This window comes from Daucus carota, chromosome 9, assembly GCF_001625215.2.
Source record: "Daucus carota subsp. sativus chromosome 9, DH1 v3.0, whole genome shotgun sequence".
NCBI lineage: Eukaryota > Viridiplantae > Streptophyta > Magnoliopsida > Apiales > Apiaceae > Daucus > Daucus carota.
In genome coordinates this window covers 9,570,256-9,581,665 of record NC_030389.2, presented here as the reverse complement: position 1 = coordinate 9,581,665, position 11,410 = coordinate 9,570,256, and the positions used below count along the sequence as shown (strand labels likewise).

General features: G+C 36.7%; 2 protein-coding genes across 2 annotated transcripts in view; one reads left to right on the top strand and one right to left on the bottom strand.

The window, feature by feature from the left end:
• Positions 1-265: 265 nt before the first annotated feature.
• Positions 266-3,565, top strand: LOC108200616 (beta-hexosaminidase 2). The gene is made up of 2 exons (XM_017368833.2): positions 266-1,097; positions 2,524-3,565. Exons 1-2 carry the CDS (start codon positions 296-298, stop codon positions 3,471-3,473), a joined length of 1,752 nt encoding a protein of 583 aa, XP_017224322.1. The 5' UTR covers positions 266-295; the 3' UTR covers positions 3,474-3,565.
• A 4,161-nt stretch (positions 3,566-7,726) lies between these two features.
• The window catches only part of LOC108202424 (mediator of RNA polymerase II transcription subunit 13), a 30,600-nt gene continuing 26,916 nt past the window's right edge, over positions 7,727-11,410 (bottom strand). The window contains exons 21-23 of the mRNA XM_017370797.2: positions 9,744-10,815; positions 9,001-9,372; positions 7,727-8,785 (exon numbers count right to left, since the gene is read on the bottom strand). Coding sequence (XP_017226286.1) covers positions 8,175-8,785; positions 9,001-9,372; positions 9,744-10,815 — 2,055 coding nt within the window. The 3' untranslated portion in view covers positions 7,727-8,174. The remainder of the gene's footprint in view (positions 8,786-9,000; positions 9,373-9,743; positions 10,816-11,410) is intronic.

Below are 11,410 nucleotides of genomic sequence, written 5' to 3'. Positions count from 1 at the left end.
GTCCAGTTTAAGCGGTCAAGACAAAGAAACGTGATTTGATTAGTAGAGGGTGGACTTTCATGTAATCAAGCCAAACTTGAACTTTTGCTCTTGGAGGCACACAAAGAGAATCTAGAACAACAATTCTAAGTCACTTCTACAAACCTTAAACTAAACACACCTCCAAATCAAACAATAAAGTTCCCAAGACAAGTCAAGCATATCCATCCAAACAATACCATACAAAACACCCACACAAACACCATATAAATACCCACACATTGCACTCACAAGTCACAACAACATCTCTAACAAAATGAAATCTCACACATTCCATTTTTCTCCTGTGGTATATATTTTATTTATTTTATTTCTGTCGAACCGTAATTATATCGATATAATCTCGGCAGCTGGATATCCGATTAATGTGTGGCCCAAGCCAACTACTTTCGAGTGGACCCACCCCGAGTCGGTCCCACTTGCCCCATCTTTCACTATTACTTCCCCTTACCACAAATACTTAACGGCCGCCGTTAACCGTTACGTCCGTCAAATCCTGAAAGAGCATCACACTCCACTTATCACCCCTTCCGTTGACTCTCCGTCAACTTTTCCGTTAAAATCGCTCAGAATCTCCGTGACCGACATTTCCGCTCCCCTGACCCACGGCGTGTCGGAATCCTACAACCTGACCGTCCCCGGCGCCGGCGGCGTCACCGCCGTCATGACGGCGGCGACGCCGTGGGCCGCCATGAGGGGGCTGGAGACATTCTCCCAGCTGGTGTGGGGGAATCCGGGTCGGGTCGGGTCGGGCCTGTTTATATCCGACGCGCCGTTGTTCGGGCACAGGGGAGTGCTGTTGGATACTTCGAGGAATTTTTTCAGTGTGGATGATATAATGAGGTTAATTAAGGGGTTGAGCATGAATAAAATGAATGTGTTTCATTGGCACATTACGGATTCGCATTCGTTCCCTATTGTGGTTCCGTCGGAGCCGATGTTGTCGGAGAAAGGATCGTACGGTGGTGGAATGGTTTATACGCCTGAAGATGTCAAGAGAGTGGTGGAATTTGGGTTTGAGCATGGGGTTAGGGTTTTGCCTGAAATTGACATGCCAGGTAAAAAAATAAAAATTTCGGGCTCAGAAAATAATACTGAATTGTTATTATGACTATTATTGAGTTCGAGTTTGAAATTTCTTAGAAAATGATAAATTGTGCATGTTTTAGTGTTTAGTATCTAATATAGAATTGTCTAGTAGTTTGATCATGGAATTTGGACTGTTTTATTGATTTTTATTGTGTTCGATTTCATGATCTTTATGAATTAAGACAAAGGTACATATACAAGTGTTTAGTATTTGAGAACCTGTAGAGCTTCCAATTGATTTAGTAGTTGAACTTAAGCTTATCCAGAATATGCTTTAATGTTCGGAGTTCGGACTTCTGAGTTGATGCTGGATAGATGGCCTAATGGACTAGTTTAGGGAAAAATTATAGTATACTAGAAAAAAAAATAAGCTATGTTCCAACTCCCCTGAAGAATTGATTGAAATTATCCTTTTGTTTTGGCTCAAATTTTCTTTTGCTATACACTCGTTTGAGGTCAAACTCAAGTGACGAGCTTAATTCAGTTATATGAAATTAGATGTGTAGGTGAAAGGGTTCAACAGAGTATATGCTATCTAGGATTAAGCTTAATATTGAACTGGTTGTTCTGGTGTTCGTTCTGGTTTACATATTCTGCTCATTTATTTGATAGACAAGAGGTCAGAAACATATGTGCATGTCAGCTATTTTAAGCATACATGAGGGCTCAAAAGAAGTACCTCGGTCAACTTGTAACTTCTATTCATTAGTTGGTCTGGTTCAAAAGTTGTCCAGAGACAACTAGTTGTTACTAAAACTAAGGTAGCTCCAGAGAAAATTCATTTTACAAGAAACCCTTCAATTCCTTTAACTTTATTATTTTCAATATATGATAGTTTTGCTGAGATGTAGACTTGTAGGTTCTATAGTTACTGTTTATAAGTAAAGAAGAAATTTACTTGCTACTTGAGCAGATCATATAGGATGACATTGTATACCCTTTATAACCACTTTCCTGCTTTGCAAAGTAGTCTTAGCAGAACATAAAAGCTTTAATAACGTACACATATCGTTAACAATGTCCTCCTTAACTGTAGTTGATTTGGTCTGAATTTCAAAGGTTAAATAGCTATCTGATCTGCATCTCGTAAAGAAAATGTGAGTGCAAAAGATTATGTATAAGCAATTTTAGTGAAGCTTTGCATAAAAGTGCAGAGTGAAATTCAATAGAACCCGTATTACAACTGGCATGTCGAAGTCTTAAGTAGATAGCAGAAGTCTGTTTCAAGACTATTAAAAAGCATGGGACTGGAGTAACTTCCACATATTTGTCACCCAAGCTAAAGCAAATGAACAGGACCAAGTGATGCCCCTATAGATTGGTTCAGTTAAAACACTCAACAGTGTACACTAAAGTAGTTTTACAGTACCATTTTTAATTCATTTCTCATTGTAGGTCATACAGGATCATGGGCTGAAGCTTACCCTGAAATTGTCGCTTGTGCTAAGATGTTTTGGTGGCCTGCTGGATCTGAATGGGCTGACCGTCTTGCATCAGAACCTGGAGCTGGTCAACTCAACCCTTTAAACCCCAAGACATATGAGGTCCTGAAAAATGTCATTCGTGATGTTATTGCTATGTTTCCTGAACCATTTTTCCATGCCGGCGCTGATGAAGTGATTCCCGGTTGCTGGAAGGTTGACAAAACCATTCAGACCTTTCTTGCAAACAATGGGACTCTAAGTCAGGTCCTTGAGATATTTATCAACACTACCTACCCTTACATTGTTTCCCAAAACCGAACCGTGGTTTACTGGGAAGATGTTATGTTGGATGATACAATCAAGGTCGATCCCACATTTCTTCCCAAGGAAACTACCATCCTGCAGACATGGAACAATGGTCCAAACAATACAAAAAGAATAGTCAATGCTGGCTACTGGACTATTGTGTCTTCATCAGACTTCTATTATCTGGACTGCGGACATGGAGGTTTTGTGGGGAATGACAGCCAGTATGCTCAAAAACCAGGTACGGATCAGGGTAAAGGTGGGTCGTGGTGTGCACCCTTCAAAACATGGCAGACGATATACAATTATGATATTACATACGGTTTGAGCAAAGAGCAAGCGAAACTCGTGTTAGGAGGTGAGGTAGCACTGTGGACTGAGCAAGCTGATGCAACTGTGCTTGATTCACGGGTATGGCCAAGAGCTTCAGCGATGGCTGAAGCTCTATGGTCGGGTAATGTTGATGAGTCGGGAATGAAAAGGTATGCAGAAGCAACAGATAGGTTAATTGAATGGAGGCAGAGAATGGTAAACAGGGGAATTGGAGCTGAAGCCATTCAGCCACTCTGGTGTATTAGAAATCCAACAATGTGCAACACAGTTCAAGATGTCTAGTGCTTGATTCACGTTGTGTATGATTAGTAACAACCATGTTGTCCTTCATTTTTATTTTATCATATAATTGAAGCATTTAATAAGTTTGAACACTCCCACCCTGTAGAAGAGATCCTTGACACTACATTATTTAAATTGCACTACCTGGCAGGAGTGAGAAATTGAAAAGGCTAAATAGTAATGAATTAATTTATAGATACAGAAGGTGTTCAGGAGGTTTTAGAAAAGGGAAAGGATTTAGGGGGTGTATTCGATTGGGATTTTAATGGATTGTTTTTAGTTTATGAATTTTAATAGAAAAAGAATGAAAGAATGAAGAATGAAGGAATGAAGTGATTATTATTAATAATATAATAGTTTGGTGTCATGTAAGATAAGAATAAATGTGTGTGTGTGGAAGTATGTAGTAATAATTGTAATGTAATTATGTGTGTGGAAGAGTGTGGAAGTATGTAGTAATAATTGTAAGTGGATGATCTCATCAATTATGATAGGATATCCATATACGTGTCATTATCTTATTGGTGTGTTAGATTTCACCCTATCAAGTTATCCCCTCCAGGACCATTATAAATAGGGATCTATTGTAAGTGTTTGGGGGCGCCTTGGCACATTTCCTGAGTAATAAACCACTTGTGTGATTTCTTAAATATTATCTTCCTTTCTATATTCTTTTCATATTCTAGTTCCGTATCAAGTTGTCTTAATCTTTAACTTTGTAACCCTTCTTGGTGATTTTACCTCTCTCTGTGAGTTGTAATCTTGTATGTGATTTTGATTTTATGTGGACTCTTGATCAAATGTCGCAGAGTTGCTAGGATTTAAGCACAATGTTTCAAAATCTCATTGATTTTGGTGGGATTTCGAAACACTTAAAATATACTGAAGAATGCCACAAAATCCATCATTTTATGAAATCCATAAAAATCCATCAGCATTTGAATACCATCATATTTTAATGGATTTTTAACAATCCCAATTGAATATCATCGGATTTTAAAGCATAATTTAAAATCTCAATCGAATACCACCAGATTTTGTAGCATAATTTAAAATCCCAATTGAATATTTCAAGATTTTAATGGATTTCAAACAATCTCAATCGAATACCCTCGGATTTCATAAATGCAAAAAAAAAAAAAAAATGCTTTAAAATCTCAATCCAATACACCCCTCTTAATAAATAACAATGACATATTTATAAGAGCAATGCTAGGTACCCCAAAAGATTTTCCCAAAAATTGTTACCAAATGATGTGGCAAACAAGTGGAGAGTTATGATTGGGTGATGGATGAATCTACAAGGGGGCCTCATTATTTTGGGAGTAAATGCAACCAATCAGGATTAGACACCTCATTTGGGAAAAAAATTTGGGACAATTTTTTGGGGTCCCTAGCATTTTCCTATTTATAAATGATGCTGATTATGACAATGAACTTGATCATTGCTATTTATAAAATGTGTCTATTCTAGTATTTATTAATGTAATTGCAGAATAGCATAACGTTCAATTTTACTAACAAGGTCGGTTTTACGATGCACTTGCCTTTAGGTTTCAAATATAAATCAATGATGCCGCCTGATAACAGTTTTTTTTCCTGCCTTTACTTTAAAGCCGTTCATCTTTGCATTATTGCATATTTAGCATTCATATGAGACATCCAAGTTCAATATATTTAGGTGCTCTAAAGCATTCTTTCATATACTAAATTTATCTGTTAATGTTTGACAAAAGTAATTATATGTAGCATATAAGAGCATCTCCGATAGACTCTTAAATATACTCTTAACTCAAGATATAAAGAGCATGATCAAAAATTGAGCTCCAAGAGACTCTCAGTGGCTCTTAAGAGCAAGTCCAACAGTGTCCTTGTTGGAGCCTCAAATGTAATATAAAATATGATGTCCTAGTGATTTAGGACATGTTTATCTAAGTTCAACTCCAACAATGTGCCTTATTTTTAATATATGTTTAATATTTTATTATTAAAGATTCTCTTTCATCACCAAAAACAATATAAAGTAGAGAGAGAAAGAGAATGGGTAGAAGATTTTATATTAAAATATTGGATAGGGCAAAGAGAGAGGTGCCCTATTAATAGGGCTTGAAGAGCTTGTCCTAGTGATATAAGGCATCACTAGGACACTGTTGGAGCAATATTTTTGATCAAATGCCTTAAATAATGACTTAGGACATCATTTGAGGCAGCTGTTGGACTTGCTCTAAAAAGCTTAAGAGCCTCTTCTCTCTCCTCTATTTTAGGAGCCATGTAGTGGCTCTTAACTTGTTTTTAATAATAAAAAATCGGTTTGTCTAGTGTGTGCCCATGGGCACATGCTAAGCACGGAAACTCATAAATTTGGTGTGTTTTAATTGGTGTGGTTGGTGTGAATGCAGGGGGCCCATCATTATTAAAGCGTTGTGAGCCAATCAAAACAAAGAAAAACTATCAAATTTTGTGCTTATTGTGTGCCCATGGGCACACCATAGAAAAACCGATAAAAAATTCATTCCCTCCACTACATGAATTTGAATCTTTAACATAGTGGGTTTAGATATGAATAAAATATACAATAATGAGAGGATATAGAGAGCATTGTTGGAGTTGTCACTCTTAAAATTACACTCCATTACTAAAAACCATATTTTTTATATTATATTTAGAAGCATACTAGGAGACTATCGGAGATGCTGTAAGTGTTAAAGATCCGGAACATAATTTATTTAGAGAGCAGTATTAGAGCGTTCTGGTTCTATTCCCAATTGACAGCTTACCTTATGTTATTGTGTGTTTATTTGTTAATATCATATAAACACTATATATTTTAACAATGAAAAGAATCTATTAACATGCATTTTATGCATGTTTTATTAGATCCGGCAATTTCGTACACGACACAAAAAATTCGTGTTCATGTTTACGTTTTAAGTACACGACACGAAAGTACACAAACACGAAGTACACGACTTAATTTCATGTCGGTTTTGGATTTACCCATCGAGTACACGACCCGACACGAAGTACACGATATAATTAATTAAGTATAATAATAGATGATTAATAATAAATAGTAATAACATGATTTATCATATATAAATTAATTGTAATAGTAGTTTGTATAAATAACATAGATATAATATCAAATAATATATAAAACTTAATTAAATATCAATTTTTAAAATATTAACATGTAATTTAATATTCTATTTTTTTTCATTTCGTGTTCTTTTTGTGTATCAGTGTCGTGCACTTTTCGCGTATATTTCATTTCGTGTACTTTTCGTGTTCAATTCGTGTCATGTATTTCCAAGCACAGAAAAATGTGTACTTCATGTCGTGTTATTTCATTTGTTTTTTTTTCGTGTCGTGTTCGTTTGTTTTTTTTCGTGTCGTGTTCATGTTTGGATTCCAGATACACGAATTCATTTCGTGTCATGTACCTCGTACACGTACACGACACAAATTGCCAGGTCTATGTTTTATAATACTCCCTCCGTTTCAAATTACATGTCCACTTTGAAAAAATCACACAATTTAAGAAAAGTGGATGTTCACAAATTAATTGCATTAAATGATCAAAATATGTGGAATGAGATTGATGTAGGAAATATAAATAAGAGATGTGTGGAGTATAATTGATTTTGGAAATATAATTTTGCATTGAAAGTTGAAGTGGACAAGTAATTTGAAACAAAAAAATTTCTTAAAAGTGGACATGTAAATTGAAACGGAGGGAGTATAACACATTCACGATAAATTAATAAAAACCTGACCATCTTATATTATCCATAACACAGTGAGTCACCACTCAGCTCCGAATTTCAAAATATCATTTAAAGCAGATTAACCAACGAAAAGCAGTGTTACAGAAATCGGGAATCGGACCTAATCGGTTGAGCTACCGATCCAAGGATTAATCGGAAATCGGGGATTAATCGGAAGGATTAATCGGAGTTAAAATCGGGTTTATTTTAATATTAAAATATTATTTAATATTTAGTTATTATTATATTAGCTATTTAATAACTAATGTATTTACTATATTCATAAACTCTATAATTATTCATATTTAAAGTAATATAGTATTTTAATTTTAATAATTTATCACATATACTTCGATTATGAAATATATATAAGGATTAATCGGATTTCAAAAATCGGATCGGTGGCCGACCTTGCAGGGGATTAATCGGGGATTTATCGGTTAAATCGGGGATTTTTAGAACACTGACGAAAAGTAGATTGCTGAATTAACTAGAAAAATTTTTGCAGATACCAAATTAAAAATAAAAAGTATAGTTGCAACAAGATACCTCTATTACAAATTCAACTACAGATGCATCACAAGTTGAGACTTCTTGAATATTTAGCACCAACATGATACTTTTCACCTAGAATTAGCTTCACTGATCTTGATAGCAACAACAATTTTACAGGTCCCAAAAAGAGCAAAACTAAAATTAGTCTATGACTATTACCTATCTGCTGGGAGTAAACATATACCATAATGGCTATTTTAAGTTGTATATACATAAATGTCGATACGATTTCCCACATCAGGACACCTATAACCCATGCCAATTTCTATGACTGTCTTCGTCAGCAGGACCTAATTATATATTTAAATAGCATGGTGCAACTAACCCTGCACAATCTATTTTCTGAGTTCCTATGTATCATAAGTTTCTTTCGTTCATTCTAACCTTCTGCTTTCTCTGGCAACCGAGAGACTTCCTTATCAGCAAAATGAAGAAGCCTCTGTAATCTCAAAACCATGTCGCAGTGAAAGGGCAAGGCTGTTCGCCGCTCCAAGTATGCTGGACTCACAGTCATCCATGATAAAGCATGAAGTTCTGCTGCTACAGTCTCGAGAATCAGATGAGCCTCTCGCTCAACCTCTCTGTTTTCCAGGCTTAAACCTCGCCCGCCAGTCTTCGCAACACCTTTGATGAGTTTTTCCTGGCTAATGTTGTTCCCACCATAATAATCAACTAGGTTCACAGATAGAACTGAAGGCCACTCTTCTTTTGTGCTACTAGGAGTGTCTTTCCGCATTGAAGGTACCGCTTTTGAAACAACAAATCCTGTAGATAGAGGGATTGCAGATCCCTTGCTGTGTAGGAGATGTGCTAGTGGAGGAGATTCAGAGGTGAGGCATGTAGGGAGCTGAAGAGGAGTAGGAGAAAGGAAGCGCATGCTAGGTGATGGAACCAGGATATAAGATGAAGATGTAGAACCAAGAGATTTGACTGGAGTAAATCCTTCAAGGTAGCCTGACTGACCTATTACACTGCTTCCTTGAGTTGCCCCTGCAAGATCATTACATTATATTTTTTTAAAGTGGCATTATATGTTTAGAACGATTTCATAAGAATCATGTTAAGTATTTACTTTGTTCCAAAAGAGATATATATACTGCATAAACAGTGTTTATAATGTTCAGAATTAGCAAAGCAACATTCCTGAAATGCATAAAACACTACAGGTACCATGTGGATTGGAAATCAGGTGATCAATAAAATACCCGATGATGCTGAATCTGCTTGAAGAACAAAATGTAGGGAATGATTGACTGATGCTGACACAAAACTGATGCTTTGCACCCACTGAAGCAGACCCCTAGAGTTGTCAACTGCAGTATGACCACCCATAAGCTGCTTTCTAGCAGAGGGTTGCCCCATACTGCCCTTCATGTAGCTAGAAGCCTTGGAGTGGGAACTATACAAAGGACTAGGCGAAGATGGCATCGTTCTATCTTGCATCATACTCAACTCTTGTTGTTGCATAGTATTTCCGTTACTGTTTGGAGGAATCCCGTCAGGTGTAGATCGTCGCAGCTGGACAGGCCACTTCCTCACTTCAGAACCCCCAATCGAGTATAAAGCCTTTTGCCATTCTGTTAAAAATATAAAGGTACAATTAAGTGATGGACATTTACAATTATAAGAAATAGTTTCACAAAAAAAATCATGAATGCAAAGGTAAGAAAATGCATGATCATACCATCTTACTAAGTAGCAAGGAGGAGAAAAATCTGTTTTTAATATGCTTAGATATCAACTAAAATATTACATTGTTAATAACTATAACCTCCTTACAAAAGGTAATTTGTTAGGGCAACGATTGCATTCCGAATCATAAAATTCACCCCAGAAAACTACTCGAACACAAGAAAAAGTGGGGGCTTCTGATCAATAGATAGATGAATAATTTTAGGGCAAGATATCCATAAATTTTGTATTATAAGCTGATGAAAAGAAATAATACCCTGACATTCCAGTTCAAAGAAGCATCCAATACGTGTAATCACGAAATCTCTAGGCTTGGCAATTCCAGTATCAGGAGAACATGCTTGGAGTATCTTACAACCTTGCTGAAGAATTTGGACAAAAAGGAGTTGCAGACCCTTAGTATCCTGTCTACTACTGATCCCACCAAAGGGAAAGATATAGCTGTCAAGCAATTCCCCCTTTGAATCAGTCCATATGCAAACTAGCCAACGCCAGTCCTCGGTCCACCCATAGCAACAGTGAAGGCTTGGAAGAGGCTTTTGATTGCCAGATGTGTAGCTTTCCGTCGTAGGCCCATTAAACTGCGAGCTTGGTCCAGTATCTCCACTAGTACCATCATCTGTCAACATTTTAGAGGACTCGTATGCTAAATTCCCAGATAATAGTGCTGGCACACCTCGCTCAGGAGATCCTGGTTCAGCAAGAATAAAAAGTGGCTCAAACATATAACGTACTTCATCTTGAAGAGATAAATCCCCAATTACATTAGAATCAAATCCTAGTCCTCCACTCCTTGGCATTTGCCAGGAACTATCCCAGTTACCAGCCCTCAAGGTAGCATCGAGTTCAGCCTCTCTTTGAGAAGAAGGCCCCGTCATTCGAGAACCATCACAATCTTTCCACATCCCTGGGACAGAAGTCACTTGCATCAAAGCTGAATTTGATCTACCAGAACTCGTAGATGATGGAATCGCATCGGCAGTAGAACCTCGTGAAACTCTTCGAGCTTTATTGTAAACAGTAAAAGCTATCTCCTTGAGAAGGACAAGCTCATTTAGAGTGGGAGTTGTAACCCTAAAAATAGCATCAACAGTTACAACCTGCAATACCAACTTCGGAATGCTAAACCCTGAAAGTGTAACAACATTGGCTATTGATGTTTCATCAATGGCAGTTAGGCAGCTTAGTGCCTTGCCAACATGATTGTGTATAACATTTCTCCTTTCCTTGTCTGCTGACAGAACAACTGATCCAATAGCAGCTGAAGCCTCAATAATCGTTTTTAGAACTGAAATAGGCTCAGGGAAGGGGCACACCACATAGATCACCTGATTCAGAAACCAAGAAGTGTGTGATGTGAGATAAATATGTATATATCACAAAACTGTGGTTATGCTAAAAGAATGTCAAGCAAAAAGTGAACACACCGGTAAATAATTTTAAGCTCTTTAAAGGGAAACAGATCTATTAATAAGCTTGTTATGTATCACTCAAATAATGGTATAAACTTAGAGCATGATGGAACAATCACTACAATAATAAAGATTCGGATTTTCTAGTGTCTGCCCATGGGCACACAATAACAACCACTTTTTAGTTAGGTGGTGGATTTCTATTGGCTCTAATCTCATTAATATTGATGGCCCCCTGCATGCACAAAAATCTTCACCAATAAAAATCTTTCACCTAAGTATAAGGCAGTTAGTGTGTGCCCATGGGCACACACTAAAAAAACCCATATAGGTTACATACAGCATTAATACCATAAACATATAAGAAGAAATATAGATAGGACTTAAAAACGGGAGAAAAGGTCTTCCAGAAGTTTTTGGCACCTTAAACCTCCAGAATCAAACACAGAGATAGACATATATATATATATATATATATATATATATATATATAGGCAAATGATCAAATACT